This window comes from Eupeodes corollae, chromosome 1, assembly GCF_945859685.1.
Source record: "Eupeodes corollae chromosome 1, idEupCoro1.1, whole genome shotgun sequence".
NCBI classification, from domain to species: domain Eukaryota; kingdom Metazoa; phylum Arthropoda; class Insecta; order Diptera; family Syrphidae; genus Eupeodes; species Eupeodes corollae.
Genome location: NC_079147.1, coordinates 71,497,858 through 71,519,097, shown reverse-complemented (window position 1 = coordinate 71,519,097; position 21,240 = coordinate 71,497,858). Strand labels below are relative to the sequence as shown.

Below are 21,240 nucleotides of genomic sequence, written 5' to 3'. Positions count from 1 at the left end.
CAGAAAACAGCACATGCGCAGAGTTCAAATGAATGAATAAATCTTGCCAACTACTGTTTCTTTGGGCTAAGAAAGCACTTGAGTGGTAGTCTTCTCTCGAGGGACCAAAGTGTCGCTATATTAGACTCTTATCATCCCCGTCTTGCTATACGCTGCAGAAGCATGGACTATGACAAAAGTGGATGAAAGGACCTTGGGTCGGTTCGAGAGAAAAGTTCTTCGTGTGATCTACGGTCCCGTAGACTTAGCTAGAAGGGTAAAAGTCTAACGACTAAAATGGCTGGGTCAAGTAGAGCGCTTGGAAACCAATCCTCCGACCCGGAAAGTCTTCGAATCCACACCCACAGGACAGCCCAGTAGAGGAAGACCTCAAATCAGGTGGCGCGCACAAGTGGAAAGTGAACTCCCCCAACTTTGAGCTCGAAACTGGAGACATCTAGCTAGGGACTTAGCTAGATGAAGAAGTTTTTTGGGTGATGCCCTAGTTCACACAGGACTGTAGTGCCACCTTCAGTAAGAAATGTGATCTTTTGATATCTAAGCCTATTAAAAATCATCATAAACGGAATTTTTACGTATTCCGAAAAAATGTATCACAAAATCCGTTCGAAATGCAAAATCGTATATTTTCCACGTATTTGATAATAGTTCTCCAATTCTGAAAAAAAAGCAAACAGGATTAAAATATGGACTACCCGAGAGCCTATCTAAAGTTTCTTTAGACCTACGATATTGACCCTTAGGCATTTGGCAGTTTTAAGTTTTGTTGGCTTTATTCGTCTCAGCAGAATCGTGTAGAAGAATCCATCTATCTCCATTGAAAAGGGTATTTTTTAAAACCTTTTACCAAAATCCTTTACCATATCTCTATAGTACAACTTAACAGTTTTCACATTCGTTTTCAAATATGCCGGGATGGAACACTTTGGACTGAGACTTTCAATCAAACTTTTACAGAAGCGTAGTGATGGTTATCTTTTGAACTTAGAACAACAATTTTAGTTTAATATGTTGATGTTGCATAAATTGCATCGTTTTTTTTTGTTATAAATTCTTCACTGGTAAAAAATCTTTTTATTGCAAACAAAGAATTATTTTATGGTTAATTTCTCATGCCACAGTAAAGTAAAAGCCCGTTGACTGTTTCTACAATAACTTTATAGAATCGAGGAGTTAACTAATGAACTGTAGAACGTCGATAGCCCTTATGTAGATGCTCTCTATTCAGCATTGAAATGGACCTGATGAATTATTGTAAGCAGACCACTCGCTCTTGGACAATATTGATTCAACTTTAATACTCGCGTCTCAAGGATTTCTAATCAATTTACCATCATGTCCAACTCCGTTGGTACACTGTGAAGAACAGAAATTTATTTATGTGACGTACTAGGAGAATGTGAAATGTTTCACAATACTCCGCTTTTCTTTGTCATTGTAATGACATTTCCTTGCTTGCACTCTTTCTTGGGCATAAAAAGGGTACTCGCTTGAGAAGGCAAATTGTTTTTTTTTTTTGAAACTATTATAAAAAAAACGTTCTCTTTAAGGTATCGCAACAACAACGATAATGACCTCTCTGCAGCTTTCATTTAATACAGTAAGAGCAGTAAGGGAAAGTTGATTTGCTGCTCTTTTTCTTGGCTCAACTGCAATTCAACAAAGCAGGATTATCTGTTAGATTTGGCTGAAGCAGTCAAAACTTCAGAAAAGGATAATACTCACCAGGAAATTATCTAATAATTTTGATTCTTTCTAGAATGAGAAAAAGAAATGTTAACTGATACACATCTATAGCTTTAGGTTGGAATCTTTCTGGCTGATCTGTGAGAACAATGTCCTGAAGGAGCGGTTTCAGAATGGAGGAAGAGTAAGGCAAATGTTCTATATAGGTTGCAGATTATTGCAGTATCAGTTTCCAACAAAGTGTTCCTTCGTTGGGTTCTAGGAAAAGTGGGTTAATGATGGACGAGAATGACTGACGGAATTTAGGCATTAAACGTATCAATACTTCAAACCATACAATTAAATTATAAGCTACTGGAACAAATGAATGCAAACTTTCAACAATTTCTACAAAACTTAAAGGAACAGATAGTTATTCGTTAAAACTTGTGGATTTATCGAGAAATCTCTCGACGACTATTGCCAAAAAAAAAATGTAGCATAGCTTGCTTGGTGCCCTAACAGCTCGCAACTGTATCTGTGCAGATTAAAAGAATGGATATCAGTTCATTCGATTCATGTATTTTGGATTTGAATTTTAGTGGGGGGGCTGAACCCCTAATTCTTTCGCTTAATTCAAGCTTAAATGTAAACTGATAACTATTAGTGGGGTGGGTCAAAAGGAGTTTGAGTTTATATGCTTTATGTGCTTATGTTGAAATCAGATGAATTAGGAATCGAATTGACGAACCGAAGCATACGGTTCAGGGATTAGTTAAGGCCATAGGAGGTATGGTGAGTTGGTAAATTGAAGGGGAGAGGGTTTTTCAGGTTACGGGTATTAGTATTAAAAGAAATCGAATAGAGAGTGGAGTAGTCAATTGAGCCAGACCAAAGTCCGTGTATGAACAGTATGTTGGCAATTTCTCCGTTCCTGTAATGAGTTGAGGTTTAACAGACGCAGGATCACGATAAGGCGTAAGATGCTTTCTTTTCTTAATATGTGTATATTTTGATATGTAGTCCATATATGTACATATAAAATATGTCACCACCAGAAGTGGTTAGAATCGGATTAGAATGAGTGGATCTAAATCGGTCCTAATAAATACGACATTTAAGGTGGTTAGGTTAGGTTATAGTTGCTGTCCAAGATGGAAACGGACACACTTAGGCCAGTTTAATGGCCCATTGTGATACCACATGAATCTTGAGGCTTCCTCCTTAGCTCAATGGAATCAGTTTAAGTCCCTTAGGAAACGTGAAAGGCTGATTATGCTGATATGATTTAGATCGTTTAGATCGTTAAAGAAAAATTCTTCTATGTAATTCTTGCATTTTCGAGCCAGCGCAGGGCATGTGCAGATGAAAAACTGTTTCCTACTCTTCCTCGTCCATACAACGCATTTGAGAATACGCCTAGTCGCGTGGCGTGCTTTCTTATTAGACAGTGTCCGGTTATGACACCTATTATCAAGCTTATATGCGATCTGCTTAGAGAGAGCAAGCACCTTGAACGTTTTAAATCCAGTGTTGGCCAGATGTTTTTTGTGATTTGACACTTGGTGATGTTGTTCCACCTTAATTTAAAAAATTAATTTACGCGGGTACTGCCTCTTGCGAGGAATTGACAAATCCTTCAAGAGTAATTCTTGTCATGAAAAAGTGCTTTCTCAAACTAGCCGTTCGGATTCGGCCTAAAATTGTAGGTCCCTTCCATTCCTGACAACAGTACTCGCACGCAGGAATGGTTGAGAGTTGTAAGTCACTAGGCCCTGGTTCACAACGGACTGTTGCGCCACCCCATTTGATTTGATTTGATGTTGTTCCAGCTGGTGCCTGCCCTCCTCACAGCGTCTTGCATTAACAGTTTACAAGTAGCGATTGGTATGCCACTACTACCAAACGTGGTAGGATGAGCTGTGCTGTACCGTTCCTGAGAGACATTACAGTTACCTGGAATGTCTCTATGGCGACCTGGCTATCTAAGAAAATACGGATATCAGATGTTGATATAACGTTTTCTTTAAGCCAGGACAAGACTTCTTTTATCGCCAAAAGTACCGCCTGGAATACGCTACAATGATTGGGAAGACGGAATGAGAGACTTTATTTCAGTCGTTCAGAGTACACACCTCCACCAACCCCTTCTTCTGTTTTTGACCCATCTGTGTAAAAATGGATTGAATCATCCTCCAAGAATGTCCTATCTTTCTGATCAAGATCTGGGAGGTATAGAAATCTGGAAATTTCTGTCGCATTGCAGTTGGAGGATGGTGTAGTCTGTGTGCTTTGGGATTGATTTTAAATATCTAAGAATTACGGAGTGGCCAATGTTGTTGTTAGTCCACTGCGACGAAGCTTTAAGGCGAATAGCAGAGCGTGCAGCTATTTGTTTGTTCAATATGTCAAGAGGTGTTAGGAAGAGTAAGGTGTCCAGTGCCACAGAACGATCCGCTTATACATAGGCAAGCTGAACGTTGGACTTTATTTAGCTTATCCCTTTCTCTAAAGCAGTCCACCATACTGCCACACCTTACATTAAAATCGGTCTGATTACCGATGTGTATAGCAAATGCGTGATTGTTGGTTGTAAGCCCCACAACAGCAGCAGTAGCTTTTTTGACTCTTTCCTGTACGTTGCGTTTCCAATTTAGTTTTTTTATTTAAGACAAGACCCACGTATTTAGCCTCGTCTGAGAATTTTAATTGGATTGCTTTAATATAGGGAGGGTTGACAAATGGAATTTTGTATCTCCTCGAAAATAAGACCAGATCGGTTTTGTGTGGGTTAACACCCAGTCCACATTGATCAGCCCAAAGCATTTCGTAAGAGTTCTTTTAAGGTGTTAAGATGCTTTCCTTAAACTGCTATAGCAACGTCGTCCGCATAGGCTATCACTCTGAAGCTTAAGTTATATCTGTGAAAAGAATACTGCTAAAGAGATGTAGAAAAGCCTTCAATCATCTTTTGCAAGAAAATCGGTTGTTAACCAACTTTTGGTACGGAAGCAGCTAATGAAGCTTCGTATGAATGATGGTGATTTAGTTTGCTAATCACATTATGATTTTGGAAAACTTGGTAAGGCAACTGAAGATGTCTGGAGCATCACTAGACGAAACCGAGATGTTGGCTCAATTCTTCCTAAAGCTCTCTGAAAAATTCGATCCGTTAGTTACTGCCTTACAAAACTTAACAGGTGGAGAACTTACGTTTGGTGTTATCAAAGATAGGATACTTTTGGAAGAAGCGAAATTAGAAGATAGGGAAGATGACGTTTTTCATGAAAAATCGGCGATCGCTGGGAAGAAATACCCAAAGAAAACCTTTAAGTTTCAAGGTAAATGCTTTAAGTGTAACAAGATAGGGCACTTAACAAAAGACTGTCGGAAATATGACGTTGGGCCGAATCAAAGATGCAACAAAAATACGAAAGGCATCTAGTTGATGTCAGATCGTAACCAATTAAGAGGAATGAAAGATCTTGGTACAAAAATTAAGTTTAAATTAGACTCTTGAGCTAGTGATCATCTGTCAAAGGAAAAATGGTTTTATCTGAGGAGAATGAGTTAAGAGAGGCTGTACAAATCAATGTTGCCAAGAATGATCAATTTTTAGTTGCAAAAAGCTCAGGATCTTAAAACGGAAAAACAAACAATAATGTAGATGTCATTATAAAAGACGTGTTATACTTTCCAGAACTGAGGGACAACTTACTTTCTGTAAAAAAAAAACTAACTAGTGTTGGAGTTGATGTCCAATTCTTCAAAAACAAAGCTATAATAGTTAAAAATGGACTAGTGATTGCAGAAGCTTACTTGCAAGGAAATTTATATGAATTCAAGAAGAAATCAAGTTGTGGCATAGGCGTTTAAGTCATGTTGGCCAAGGAGCCTTCACAAAAATTGCAAGGGAAAACATGATAAAGGGACTCAAAATGACTTCATTGGATGACATTGGTTTTTGCGATGTGTGTATAGGAGGTAAGTAGTGTCGTGATCCGTTCAAAGGAGTTCGGAAAAGGGCAACAAGAGTTCTAGAAAGAATTCATTCTGATTAAGCTGCTTGGGATGTTTCAAGATACTTCGTGTCTTTCATTGATGACTTCAAACATTTTGCTATGATTTATGTAATAAAAAGAAAATCTGAAGTTTTTGAAGCGCTGAAGGAATATGAAGCTATGACAAGATCGATGTTTGGACAATCCATATCGAAGCTTACTGTAGACCAAGGACGAGAGTATTGTTCAAGGGAACAAAAGTAATGGTACAAAAAGTATGGGATTCAAGTTGAACATACTATTGATTGGCTGAAAGGTTTAATAGAACACTAATCGAAAAAATAAGGACAATGCTACTAGAATCCAAAATGCCAAAACGAATGTGGGGTGAGGCGGCTCTAACTGGCACATACCTGATAAATAGAATATCTACTAAGTCTTTAGATTGTCCTAAGACTCGGGCTGAGATGTGGTATGGTACAAAACCTGATTTTGAAAAACTACGTCTTTTTGGTTGCAAAGCTTATGCGTGGATACCTAGTCAGCAGAGAAAGAAGCTAGACTCAAAAAGTCGTAAGTCAGTTATGGTTGACTATGTACCGAATGGATACAAACTTTTGAATATGGAACTCAGAAGTTGTTTACTGCAAGAGATGTTAAATTTGACGAAACTGACTTTCCGTTCAAGTATAAAATATCAACTAAGAACAAAAATAAAAATGGATTTGTTATAGTCAGAGTCATTTAAAATACTCGTCGGTTCTGATTATAACCAAGATGAAACAGAAGATCAACTAGTTGATGACTTGTGTGATGAAGATCTGAAAATTACTGAAGATGAAACTGTTGAAAACTCTGGTGATGTTACCATAACTAAAGAGACACTTAGTGAAGATTTGGAAGATGAACATCATACTGTTAGCGATGGTGCAGCTGCACTCCCTTCGCAAAATTACAACAGTGATCTTCAAGGGAGCGCCGACCTCCAAGTAAGTTTGATGATTATTACATGAGGTATAGAGCAACTTCTGCGGATGAATTTTTAACTGGTATTTCGAATTCTTTTGGTGAAATCAATTCCTGATGCTGCAAAATGGTATAAGGCTATTGAAGACGAACTCTCTTCAATGAACGAAAACAAAGTTTGGCAAGTGGTCAGATAACTGAAGAATGCGAAGATTTTGAAACCGAAGTGGATCTTCCAAATTAAAGTTAACGAGAACGGTGAGTCGACAAGATATAAGGCCAGACTTGTAGTGAAGGGATATTTACAAAAGGCTGGAATTGATTATGACGAAACATACTAAACCGTTGCGAAATTGACAACCATATGAATTGTGTTAGCTGTTGGACTGTACAAAAACCTGATATTGCACCAATTAGATATAAAGACTGCATTTTTAGATGGTGAGTTGAAGGAAAAACTTTATATGACTGTTCCAGAAGGGGTTTCCGAAGCAGATGGAAATATTGTCGCTTACTCAAATCCATCTACAGCTTAAAGCAAGCACCCTGATGTTGGAACAAAAAGTTTAACGATTTTCTTCTTCTATTGGGATTTAAAAGATCCAATCACGACTATTGTTTGTACACCAAGATGGGACAAGAAGAAGATGACATCATCATACTTATTCTGTATGTTGATGATTTACTCATTTCTGGAAAAAGCTTAAGACAAATAGAGCAATTAAAGACAAATTTGGAAAAGACATTCGAAATGTCAGACTGCGAGAATCTTAAATATTTTCTTGGAATTAAGATTGATGTTCTTGAAAACAAAATACATTTATCGCAAGTATCCAGCATTAAAAAAGTTTAAAGCAAGTTTAGAATGGAAGAAATGTAATCCTACTAGAACCCCGATTTAAAAATGACTACAACTTAAAAAGACAATAACTGAAATTACACTTGACAAGCCCTACAGAGAATTGCTTGGAAGCTTAACTTGAGAAATGTATGTATTTGTAGCTTAATATACAATATCTTTTACATTTTAAATTATTTCATTAGCAAGTGGTTTAGAACATTTTAATTCTTTACATCTTTAATTCAAATATATATAATAAAGAGAAGTGTTATTTAAAATTAATGTATGGTTCAAGGGAAAACGCTACTAAGAAAAACCCTTATTAGAATCTTAAAAACTAGTATTACTTAACCCCATTATTAACAAAATGCAGAAGTTGACAGTAATTTTAGGTGTTATTTTGGTTAGATACGTTTCTGATAAGATTGTTGTCAGAGAGAAGCAGTTTAAGAAAAATTTTTCTTGTTGGTTGTTAACAAGGTTCTTAACTGTGAAAGCATTAGCCTTATCATGGAGTCTTTTAGTTGAGTAATGCCATGGCAATCCGAGCATCATTTTCAAAACTTTATTTTGACTTACTTGAAGTTTTTGAATGTGCGAGTGAGCACAGTCAAACCAAACAGGTGCGCCATAAAGTAGTATTGGTTGGAAAATAGTTTTAAATATCATTAATTTATTTTGCTTGCTTAGACTTGAATTCTTGTGAAAGAAATGATATAAAATCTTGTGTTTTGAAAGTAAGCTTTTATCTAAAAATATGCCGAGGTATTTGCAGTTATCCGACCATTCGATTTCATTAGCACAGATTTTTAGTTTTTTGTCCGGTAAGTAACAAGAATTTCTTCGACGTGTAAACCATGTTGCTATTGTCTTCGTACCGTTGACTTTAATTTTCCATTTGTGAAAATATTTCTCAATAAGAACTATGGCTTCTTGCATTTCGGTAAAGACATTTTGAAATAAAACACCGGAGGCAAATAAAATGGTATCGCCAGCAAACATTGCTAAGCTAACATTTGGGTTGGGAATCGGGAAATCAGACAAAAAAATATTGAATAAAATTGGACCCAAAACAGATCCTTGCGGGACGCCTGCGGGAACTTCATATTTTGAGGATCTTACGTTTCGCAAATGGACTGCGAATGGTCTTCCAGAAAACTTTTTATAATTTTTATGATTAGGATAGAAAAGTTAAATTTGGCAAGTTTGAAAATAAGGGCATTGTGCCAGACTGTGTCAAAGGATTTTTCGATGTCCAAAAGGACCATACCTGTAGATTTCTTTACACCAAGGTTTTGTTTTATTGAATTTTTAATTCTAACAATTTGGTGTATAGTTGAATGACCAGATCTAAAACCAAACTGATAATCTGGGTAAAGATTTAAGTCATCGACAAGGCACTGTATCTTGTCTTCAATAATTTTTTCTAAGATTTTACTCAAACAGTTAAGTAGGCTTATGGGTCTGTAGCTTAGCGGGTTTTTACGTGGTTTTCCTGGTTTCGCAATGGGTATAACTTTTGCAACTTTCCAACTGTTGGGAAAATAACAAAGTTAGGTGCAAGAGTTTAGAAGGACGGTAAGGAATCTTGTGCCCTTAACTGGAAGTTTTTTCAGTAGAGTGTTGTTGATGTTGTCTACACCTGGGGATTTTTTGGAGATAGTTGCTTCACTCTTTTATGGTTGGTAAAACAATCTGCACTCGTTGTTGTTTCTCTATTTGGAATTTCTAAAAGAAGATCCTGGATCTCACTTTCAGTAATATTATCACTAAGATGAGCTGAGATTAAGTGATTGTTGTAAAAAGTAGCAGCAATGACAATTGCTTGCTCATTTTGTGTTATAAATAGCTCGTTTTGAATCCTTAATGGTAGAATGATATTGCCTTTTTTCTTAATTACCTTAGTTATTTTCCAGAAAAGCTTACTGGCTTTATCAAAACTTGATAGAAGTGAGTCCCACTTTCTATTTTTAAAGATAAATACCTCATTCTTAATCTTGTTGTTTAGGAATTTTAAGTTAGAGAGAAAAGTTTCCTGCCTATATCGTATCCATTTTCTTCTTTCAGAGTTTCGTTTTTATTTCAAAAAAAATGTTCAACGTACGTGTCGATTTCATGGGATGAATGAATGTCTTCGATGGATACAACATTAGGATTTAAGTTTTCTCTAACAAAAGACTTGTACCTAGTCCAATTTGCTGCTTTATAGTTTTAACAGGTTCTTTCTGAAACTGTTGAGATATTACAATTAAGTTCTAGACAAACAGGGTGATGGTCGGAACCCAATTTGTTTAATGTTGATGGGTTAGAAAGATTTGGATCACTGTTTGTTAGAAACAAATCAATTGTGGAGGGAGATTTTGAAAGGGACTTAGGAATGTAGGTGGAATCAGGTGTGTGCAAAATAGAGAAATACCGATTTGAGGCAATAGTATTGTGGAGAATATTTCCCCAGGAATTTGCTCTCAGGCAATCCCAAGATTGATGTCTACAATTTAAGTCTCCACCTATAATTATTTTATTTTTTTGTCTTAAAAGCAGTTGCAGGTCACCTTTAATTCCTTATAAAAGCTCTAGATTAGTTAGAAACAAGAAAATAACCCTCGGTAAATACTTTTTAGATAACCCATGTGATGTCTCATTTCTGCTGTTCAAAGCCATCTAGAATTTTCGCCGAAGTTCAAGATTTTTCCAGGAAGTATTCGTAATCTTAATCTAAATCTACAGTTCCCTACCCTCCCCTACCCTTCACCAATGCCAATTTTGATTATCTCCAGCATAAAAACATCCAAAATAGGTGCTGTTTTTCAAACAGTTATAGTTAATTCATTGTCACGATAAATTTGGTCCAGCATGACGAGGGATGGAGGAATTTCTAAGTTAACATTTAGTTGATTTTTTTTGTCAGCCGCCAGACATTATTAGAATTAGCATCTTTATTCTTTATGCCGCGCCGTCCACAGAACATAAGTTGTGTTCTTTACCTACATAGTGCTGAAATAAAGATTGAGCAATTTTGTTTGTAGTTATTTGCTCAGAGAGGCTGAAGGAATCAAACAGCTGGTTGTCAAAACCTTATGGTCACAGCAACACAACGAAATTTATTCCCTCCGATATTATCTCGGTAGACACTGACTACTGCACTCCTACTTTGCACCTTAGTAAGGGTTTTAAGGTTATTTTCCCATCGAGAGAAGATTGGGAGGATGACATCGTGTCGATAGGTTTCGACTCAACCATCTTTACAGACGGCTCAAAGATGGAGTGCGGAGTTGGCTCTGGGATCTTTTCTGAGTCCCTAAATGTAGCCAAATCCTTTAGGCTTCCTGACTTTGCTAGCGTTTTTCAGGCTGAACTGCTGGCAATAAGGGAGGCATGTAAGATACTTAAACAAAACCCAAACCAAAACCGAAATGTGGCTATCTTTACAGACAGTCAGGCAGCTGTCAAAGCCATTAAATCGGCCATATCCTCATCTAAATTGGTCCAGCAATGTCGCGATGAGCTTGCGAACTTCAATATTAACCTCGGTGTCACCCTGATCTGGGTTCCGGGCCATAGTGGTATCGTGGGAAATAAACGGGCTGACGAGTTAGCCAGGCAAGGATCGGCCCTTCATAGCTCACTTGCGGAAATGGTTAACATTCCTCTTGGTGCTATGAAGGGTAAAATCTTTTCTATCTACCAAACTGAATCAAACCGAAAGTGGAGCAATATACCCAACTGCATTACATCTAGGAAGATTTGGCCCACCTATAACAAAACCCGTACAAACGATCTTCTATGCAGGCCAAGGCAAGACATAGCCAGGATTGTTGCGGTTTGTACCGGACATTGGCCTATAGGAGTTCATGCAGAGAAGTTGGGTATGTCTTACAACACCTTTTGCTGTAGCTGTAGTGACCAAAGAGAAAGTAAAACTATAATCCATTTCCTCTGCAAATGTCCTGCTTTGGCAAACACTAGAATGAAATACTTTGGAAAAGCATTCTTTCAAGAACTTGATGAGCTATCTGAGACAAAGATTAGAGACCTAATCATTTTTCTCAATGCGACAAAATGGCTCTAACATAATCGCTATGAAGCTTTTCTATCAATCTATCCCTTTCAATGAAAGGTCAAACGAGTTTTTGGTATCAACACGGCGCACTACAGCGCTAATTGGATCTCAGGCTAGGTTGCGTTGAGATCGCCATTTCTGACTACCTACCTTGCTAAGAGACTTGGTTAAAAGCTGTATAAGCAGTCTTTTACTTAAATTATAACAAGTAAATAGGTAGATGTACTCGTGTTTACATTTTTTTTCAGTTTTCACAATCTTGATGAATACTACGGTATTGAAAAACACCTTAATGCTCCTTTACCCACCTAGTTTTTCAAAACGATGTGAGTACAGTTTTACATTTGGGATGAGATTTGTAAAAAAAACAATTACACCTCTTTCATAAATGCAACAACGTCTTGAATGGGTTTAGACTTTCAGCATACTTTGGCTTCTTTCTAAATATTTATGATAGCGCTTCAAACGCTCGAACTCCTCACAGCATAATAGCACTGTTTCAAGTGGAAGTTGTATTCTATTTATAAGTATTCCCAAACACAAGCGATTCCCTAACTTTGTCACTTAAAAAAAAAAAGAAGAATAATCTTTTTGAAAGTCAGGAAGAACGAGTCCATACAATTTTCCAAATAGAGACACAAACAAAATAAAATGCATTCATTTCTCAGACACCGAAATACGATAAGGATCGTAAGTTTTTTTCACCTTGTTGAATGAATTTTAAAGAATTTCAAGCAAGCTTGGCAAAGAATTGTTATCACACTTGACAAAATTTTAATTTATTTCTATATTTTGAATAGAACACAACTTAAAAAAAAACACCAAACTAACTCAGTTAGTGTACACTGCGTTTTGTAAATTCTAATATTGTTTTCCCGCTGTTATTTTTCTATTTACCAAAGCCTTATCTTTGGATCTTTTAATCTTTTGGTTCCAACAACTTACCGAATTTCTTCTTTTCTTTACGGGTTCCATTTTCTTTTTAGTGTTAAATCCATCAAATTTATAATTATTAAGTAAATAGAAATTTTGTTTTTATTTGTTTATATTTTATTATTAACTAAAATCCAAGCCCCAATTAGCTTAAGCACTTTTTTGAATTAAACAATTTGATATTTCCTTTTGAAACTGTTTTTTTGAATATTTATATTTGCGAAATGTTGGCAGCAATGGAGAAATGTCAAATTTTGAAATAAAGCCGAAAATACAAATAACTACAAGTAGTAGATTTTCATATATGAGGATAGGATTACACTTTTTTGATAATGTGTCTGTTTTTTTTCCTGTCTTTTCAGTATCAGCTTTATTTAAAAACGCAAAATGGAACTCATTGACATACTTACTAGAAATGAACTGGAAAACTTTTTCAAGGAAATAAAAGACATTTGTTTTTAGAAAGTTTGACAAAATAAACAAAGTTCAAGTTCAAAAGGTTCTCCTGAACCTAAAGAAGGACTAGGAGCGTAAATGTGAAGTTGGCTACTAGAAGGTTATATTAAATTGTGCTAATGAAAAAATCCGATCGCAGATAAATTTGAGGTAGATTTTTGACATTTTTTAAGTTGTAGATCGGCATGTATATCATTTTAAAAACAGTCAAAAATGTGTATTAAAAGATATCTACATCAAAAACAATAGAAATGTCAAAAGTTATATAGCAAAGGCTTATCCATTTTGAGGCTTTAAAAGTAAACGTAAATAAAACACATATGTATTGTAATGTGTATACACTCTTCATCTCCTTCACTCTAATATCGTGTTATATAAGAATAAGTACGTAGCAATAATTGTATTTGCATTAGTAAAGACTTGTGTAGGACATTTAGAATAAGGGGCAACATCTTGTGGTTAAGGGGAGAACTCGCTTCGTTAAGTATCGAGAACATTCAGCGCCTACAAGAACCTAGTAGTTTCTCGAACCAATGTGAGGGATATTTGATTATAATTGATTGTGAACTGCGATAAAGTAAAGACTGTGTTTGAAATGTAATAATTGAAAGTGTTGAATAAATAAGTTTGTACAAACACAATCAAAATTGCATACATTTAAGGGTATTCAAAATTGGGTCGTTTTTTGTTTTTTTAACGGCTTAACAGGATGTACTGCATTGAATTTTTAATTTTCATATAAAAACATGTAAACAAATATATATACGTTGAAAATTAAAATCACAAGTGTCAATGCCTAAATTCGAAAGATATAAGCCTTATAGTTAGTTAGTTTTAATTGACTCTTTATTTCATTTTAAGTACAAAGTAACAATTTGTTATATATTCAACAAAAGTTTATCTTAAGTCACAATGGTTTGGCCTATGGCCGTCTACCAGACTGACATTTTGAAATATACAAATAATATTTATAGTGGCAATGGTTAAAACAAAATTATAGCAAATAACAATTTTAGGTATCTAGAAATCTTCGTTTACTATACAATTTCTATATCGAAGCGCAGCAACAACATACGAGTAAAGTGCATCCCATCCAACGGATCCGTTTAGTATGTCAAGCAGCTCAGTATCATTCAGACTTTGTTTACCGAAGTGTCTGATCCTAAACTCATTTAAAATTGGACAAATTGCGATGAAATGCTTTATGTCTTCACGTTCGTTGCGATTGCACAGACTGCAGAGTATTGGCAGGTCAGGACGGTGGGGAATAAAATTGAGAGGGAGAAGTTCTCCTCGTGTTTTGAAGATAATACTAATCTTATGTAATTGGTTCGAGTTGAGGAAATATGTATTGAGTCTATTGTCAAAAATCAACCGACTGTAGTAGCTTCTAAAGGTTGACTCTCGTGCCTCGGATAAGTATCTGTCATAGAGCGCTTTTCCAAATCGTTCTAATAATGCTTTGAACTTTTCCTGGAGCAAAACGAGTTGTTCATTTTGGTTTACCGTTAGCGTTGAGTTACAGAAAGCCGCAAGATTTCTCCACTCTGTTGGCATACTTCCTGATGTTCTAATGGTGTTTTTCAGTATGATTTTTGGCAATCTCTCATCTGACATTTCGAAAATTTTAACGATGTAGTTAAAATGTAGCTGTAATGTTTCCATAAACATTGGAGCGACTCCTGTCTCAAGATACAGCATGTAGTTTGGTGTATTATTTGGAAGACAAAATATTCTTTTGATGAAGTATCGGAGGCATTTTTCAACTAGTTCGAAAGAGTTGTATCCCCATACCTGGGAGCCATATAGAAGGATAGCTGACGCTGTAGATCGAAAAAGTTTTTGCTTAGCACTATGCTCAATACATCTATTTTTGAAACAGCGTTCCCAAACTGCTGAAATTCCACGCTTTGCTTCTTTCAACTTTCCTTCTAGATGTTTTTTCATGTTAAGATTCGAAGTAAATAAAACCCCGAGGTATTTATATTCTCGCACTATTTCTACCGTTTCCCCATTATAAGACCACTTTTCATTTCTAGCATTTCTGCCACCACCACCTCTGAATATCATTACCTTCGATTTCGATAAGTTGACTTGTAGGTTCCAACATTTGCAATAGTCCTTCAATTTGTTCATCAAACGAGATACCACCGCCAACAGCATCTGTTATGTCGTTTATATATAAGACAAAAAGTAAGCCTTATATATGAGGTATCATGATTAAATAGTAATAATTTGGACAGAATGGAAGTGTTTCTTGTGTGGAGAATTATGATAACATTAATTGCCTCTGTGAGACTCTTCGATTGATATATATTGTAGTCCAGACCATTTTACTTTTTTCGGTATTAATCTTTTGAGGTATTTTCTTGTAAAAGATGCATGCGCTACAGTCTGGGGCGAACCTGGGCCTCAACCAACAAGTGTCTCCAGCCAGCTCGTTCCCTAGTTTCGCACGCCAAATTGGTTGAGGTCCTCTCCCACCTGGGTGCGCCACCTGAGTCGCGGTCGTCCTCTACTGCGCCGTCCCTCGGGATTGGATTCGAAGACCTTCCGGGCTGGAGCGTTGATGTCCCTTCGCTCTACATGACTCAACCATCTAAGCCGTTGGACTTTAATTCTGCTAACTAGGCCATTGTCGCTGTACAGCCCGTGCAGTTCGTCGTTATATCTTCTCCTCCATTCTCCATCTATGCGTACGGGACCAAAAATCACCCGGAGAATTTTTTTCTCGAAGCATCCTAAGACGCTCTGATCTTTCTTTGACAGGGTCCAGGCCTCAGCGCCATAGATGAGAACCGGGATGATAAGTGTCTTAAAGATGGTGATTTTACATGCTCGAGAGAGGCTTTACTTCTCAATTGCCTTCTAAGTCCAAAGAAGCAGCGATTCGCAAGAGTTATTGTTCGTTTGATTTCAGCGCTGGTGTCGTTGTCTGTATTAATAGCGGTGCCTAGGTAGACAAAGTCCTTAACTACCTCAAAGTTATAGCTGTCCATGGTGACGTTTTGTCCAAGACGTCGTTGTTCAGTGTCCTTTTTTGATGACAGCATATACTTGGTCTTGCACTCATTGACCAATAAACCCATCTTCTTCGCTTCCGTCGCAATGCTCAAAAAACTCCACGGACATCACGTTTTGATCTTCCAATTATGTATGTCAATATCATCTGCGTATCCGAGTAATTGGATGGACCTTTGGAAGATTGTGCCTCTAGTGTTGACGGTTGAGTTTTGCACAATTCTTTCCAGAACGATGTTGAAGAAGTCGCATGACAGTGCATCGCCTTGTCTAAAACCTTTTGAGTTGAGTTTTGCACAATTTTTTCCAGAAGGATGTTGAAGAAGTCGCATGACAGTGCATCGCCTTGTCTAAAACCTTTTTTGACATCAAATGGATCGGTAAGATCTTTTCCGACCTTGATAGAGCAGCGTGCATTCTCCATCGTCATTCTGCACAAACGGATAAGTTTGACAGGGATGCCAAAACTAGACATTGCTCGGTAGAGCTCTTAACTATAGATGCTGTCACACGCGGCTTAAAAATCGATAAAGAGATGGTGTGTATCGATTTGAAGCTCCTGGGTTTTTTCCAAGATCTGCCGTAGTGTGAATATTTGGTCAATAGTGGACTTTCCGGGTCTGAAGCAACACTGATAAGGACCAATGAGGTTGTTGACGAATTGCTTCAGACGTTCGCATAATACGGCAGAGAGGATCTTATACGCAATGTTAAGGAGACCAGTCATCGGGCATGCTTTCTTCCGACCATATTTTGCAGATAAGTTGGTGCATGCTCCCTACCAAGTCATCGCCTGCTGCTTTGAATAGTTCGGCAGCGATGCCGTCAGCTCCAGCAGCTTTGTTTGACTTAAGTCTAGATATAGCTATCTTCACTTAGTCAAGGTCAGGTAGGCGAATTGTTGATCTGCGTCGCCGTGGTTGAGTGGTTCTATCTCCCTTACAGTGGAATTCGGTTCGTCATCGCCGTTATATAATTTGGAGAAGAGATCTTTCCATATTATCAGCATCGACTGCGGTTCTACTACGATGTTCCCCTGATCGTCTTCACAGGCTTCGGTTCGTGACTGGTACATATCTCCTATCTCCTCGATCGCGTGCTCTCTTTTTTTCCATCTAAGAAGCCGGTGTTTCTCTCTCCTTTTCTGCTCGTAGAGCTCGCGAGGAGCTCGTCCTTTTGTGCTGCGCTGTTTTGTATGCCTCTTGTTTCGCTGCGTGCGCTTGCCGGCATTCGTCGTCAAACCAGGGGTTTCGCTGTGGTGGTTTTGTTAAACCTAGCACTTCAGAGGCCGAATCTCTGATTGCTGCAATGCAATGTTGCCACTGGTTTTCAATGCTTAATGCAGGAAGCATAGAACTCGAGACTCGATCGGAAAAGGACATGGCAGTCTCTTGTGATTGTAGCCGTCTAACGTCGAATCTTCTCACAGTACTTCCTTGTTTTGGCTTGGATCGGGACATCCGTAACCGTACCTTGGCTTGGTTGGAACCCAATCTCCAGTTGAGGTACTAGGCACCCGATGTTCACCACGGGGAGGTGAGAGTAGGAGTTGATAGACAGAGGTGGGTTTTGAGAAAAACCTGTGGACGCTTGTGTCCTCTTGAATGCACATGTCTACCATTTGAACATAAGAATTGAAGAATGGAAAACATACGTTCAACACTTTTCGTTCATCAACCCAAAGGGTGAGCCAGCCATATATCCTACAGAAACGACAACCATCATGAACAAATGCTTTCTCCGCTTACGCCTCGGACGCACACAATGAACTCATTGCTATCTCCTCAAAAAGGAATATCCTCCAATCTGTCATCCCTGAATTAAACTTTATAAATCCATATGCACGGGGCTGTCAAAGACTGGTAACCTTCGATTGTACCCCAATCGCTGGTCTTCGGGCCTTTGACAGCCCCATGTATCTATCCTAAAACATTTATCTCAAATAGATCTCTATTTCCAGCCTAAAGTCTCTGGTAGCTAGTGCTGTAAATGCTTAAATTATAATGTAAATTTATTTTATATAAATAATAATAATATTTTTTTTTTTAATTTCAGAGTCATATCAAAAATAAAGACAATTATCAGCAACACCCTATTGAATTGAAAAACAAATATACTAAAAAATATATTATATTAACTACCTGCCCCAAAAAATACTCTTGCAGTACTTTGTTTGCGTTGTTATTGTTTCTCTTATATTTTTTCTATTTCTTGCCAAAGCATAACCGTAAAAACTTTCCTCTTCAAGTCTAATATACATACACACATATAATGTCACATGACAGCACATCACCTTTTCTAAAACTTTTTTTGACATCGAAAGGTTCTGTTAAGTTGCTTCCAACCTTTATGGAGCAGCGTGAATTCTCCATGGTCATCCTGCACAAACGGACGAGTATCTTACAGATAAGTTGGTGCATGCTCCTAACCAACTTATCTCTAGCTGCTTTAAAGAGCTCGGCATTTAAGCCATCTGCTCCAGCGGCTTTATTAGACTTCAGCTTAGATATTGCAATCTTTACTTCGTCTAAGTCGGGAGGACGGGATTGTTGGCTTTCGTCGTCTATGTTGAATGGATCATCCTGTCTGACAGCGAAATTCGGTTCGTCGTCGCCGTTATACAGTCTGCAGAAGTGGTGCTTCCATATTCTCAGCATTGACCGCGGTTCCACTATGATGTTCCCACTTTCGTGAATTTCATTCCACCTGTTCATAAAACTTTCGAACTTCATTCCTGCTTTTAAACCACTCAACATCTTCGACCGCACGCTTCTCATGCCCTCTCTTTTTCCTTCTGAGAAGTCGGTGTTCCTCTCGCCTCTTGTGCTTATAGAGCTCATGAGCTCATTATGTATGTACATATGTACGGTTATAAATTAAATGAAATTCTTAACAAATATATTTTTCTTTTCTTTGTACTACAAAACTATCTATATAATAATTTATATATATTTATTCTTATGAAGTTAAAAAGTCATTAGATGAGTCATTTTCGTCGTTCGGTTCGGCTTTTGTTACAAAACTTTGTCCTTTCTTAACGTGAACTGCCGAAAAATGTCTGCGAAGTGAACTTTTATCATTAAACGTCCGACCACAACCGGGACACGAAAACAACATTCCCTTGTGTGTCAAGAGATGTCTACTCAATCCGGATGGGTGAAGAAAACTCTACACAAAATAAAAATCAATTAAAAATCACATTTCACTAGTTACCTGGGGGATAGAACTCGACTCACTTTGGGACACAAATGGCATTCGTTTTTGGTAATTTGTGGCACGGCCAGATGCACCGCATTGATGTGTTGCTTCATCAATGATCTCTGCACAAAGGACCTTGGACAGTGGGGGCATTGGTAGGGACGGTTGCCGGTGTGTATGGTCTCGTGACGCTTGAGGATTTCCTTTTGCATGAAATTCTTGCCGCACTGATCACAGGTGTAGGGTTTTACGCCAGTGTGAATGCGAATGTGACGGTCCAGGGAGCTCTTGCAGGAGAAGAACTTCTCACAGTAGTCACAACAATACTCCCGGCCGCCCTTGTGCGCGGAACGATGACGAAGCAGGGATTTAGCTCCGGTAAATGACTGCGGACATTCACTGCATTTGAATATCCTCAAGTCGTCCGATAAGACGTTGTCACTTAAGAGTGTCACGGCTTTATCTATAACTGGCAATTGCATCTTTCTTGGTTTCTTATTTTTTTCCGGTTTTACTTTCTTTTGGTGTTTCTAAGAAAAGTGTTTAAATATTCAATTATTTCGTCTCTCTTCCTGTCCATAGATATACTCACTTGAACATTGACTATACCAACATCTTCAACGACATATTTTGAATCAGAGCTGTTATCGAGTTGGATTGAATGGATGTCATCTTCATCGTGGTCGTCCCTCCTTTCATCCTTCAGATATTGAATGTCTCCATTTTCCTCGACTGAAAGTGAAGAAGAAATTAATTTATCAATCAAACTTCTAAAGCCACACCAGGAACTCACTTTGGTAGGATTCGACCACACAATCTTGTTCAGTCTGCCCTACGTCAGGATTGGAATCATCAGAGTCTGCCAAGAAGATGAACTCATCCATCTCCTCGGCCTCGGTGTTGGCCTTGCCTTCCATTTCATTCTCGTCAGATATATCCTCGGCCATGCCTTCCTCTTCCTCACACATATTCTCCAACATCTCAGCCTCATCATCAACGCTTCCAATGTGAATTATTTGGTGATTTCGATGATCTTCACCTTCGCCGTTGTTCTTTGCTTCGTACCTCAACATTTCCGAGTTTTCCTCGCCGCCATTGTCGTCGCTGTAGAACATACTCTGGTCTTGATCATGTTCCTGCTCGTGTTCATTTGCCTGTTCGTCGGGAATCTGTTCGGAGGAAGTTATCTCGTTGTCAGCTTCTGCTTCTTGTTGAAGCTGTTCTTCGTGCTGTTGCTGCAGATGTTGTTGCTGTTCTCGTCGCTGTATTTGGCCAAGAGAGGCTGCCTTCGACTGTGCTCGCCTTGACACTTCTTGAGGTTTGTCGCGCTTTTGTCGAGAACATTTGGTTGGTGCTGTTTGTGTTTGTGAAGATGGAGTAGAAAATGGATTGTTTTCTTGTTTCATACTCTTCGGCACCGAAACCCGAGATTGCATAAACACCCTTAACTCTTCGGACAATCGTTGAGTTTCTTCACGTCGCATTTGTTCTCTCTGCTCTTCGAGCCATTTCTGGTTCTTCTCATCCTCTTCGGCTTTCTTGCGAGCATCTATGGCTTCGATGAACCCAATCGATTGCTTACAGTGAAGTTCCTCTTCGTCCTCATCGTCGTCTTCATCGCTGGATTTGACGAAGACGCGACTCTTTTTGCCAGCATTTAGCATGCGGATGTGTTTCCGCAGCTTGCCATCGGATATTTGGCACTTCTTGCGAAAATAATAAGAAACCTCCAGTTGGTAGCGACACTTCTCACAAATCAAACTGGGCAGGCCATCACCGTTTTGAACTTCTAGGTCAGCGCAGGCCATAATTCGCACCGGAATCGATAATAATTGTCTTTGGAAAATGTTAATGCTGCCATTTTCGGGCTGGTGTAGGCACAGACGACAAATGGTTTCGAGATTTGGTTCGGAAAGTTTATTGGGAGACTTTAAGCTGGTCATGATTTGGGTTTCGGAAGTGAGTTAAATATTGTGAACTGCATTTGATTTTTAAAAGAGTGAAGAATTTTTAGGATTATGGTAAATTAAAAACAAACGCAAATCAAACATCAAAGCCAAAAAGACAATTCGAAAAGTATAAAACAGAAAAAGAGAACG

At 38.0% G+C, this 21,240-nt stretch overlaps 2 protein-coding genes across 2 annotated transcripts in view; both read right to left on the bottom strand.

Moving 5' to 3' along the window:
* The window catches only part of LOC129940999 (uncharacterized), a 38,109-nt gene extending 25,366 nt beyond the window's left edge, over positions 1-12,743 (bottom strand). The window contains exon 1 of the mRNA XM_056049535.1: positions 12,479-12,743. Within this exon, the coding sequence (XP_055905510.1) occupies positions 12,479-12,508 (30 nt within the window). The 5' untranslated portion in view covers positions 12,509-12,743. The remainder of the gene's footprint in view (positions 1-12,478) is intronic.
* Positions 12,744-18,819: 6,076 nt separating this feature from the next.
* LOC129941099 (zinc finger and SCAN domain-containing protein 12) lies at positions 18,820-21,240 on the bottom strand. Its single transcript, XM_056049648.1, has 4 exons — positions 19,935-21,240; positions 19,734-19,873; positions 19,180-19,671; positions 18,820-19,111 (listed from the first exon to the last, which is right to left on the bottom strand). The coding sequence occupies exons 1-4, from the start codon at positions 21,082-21,084 to the stop codon at positions 18,902-18,904; spliced, it is 1,992 nt and encodes a 663-aa protein (XP_055905623.1). The 5' UTR covers positions 21,085-21,240; the 3' UTR covers positions 18,820-18,901.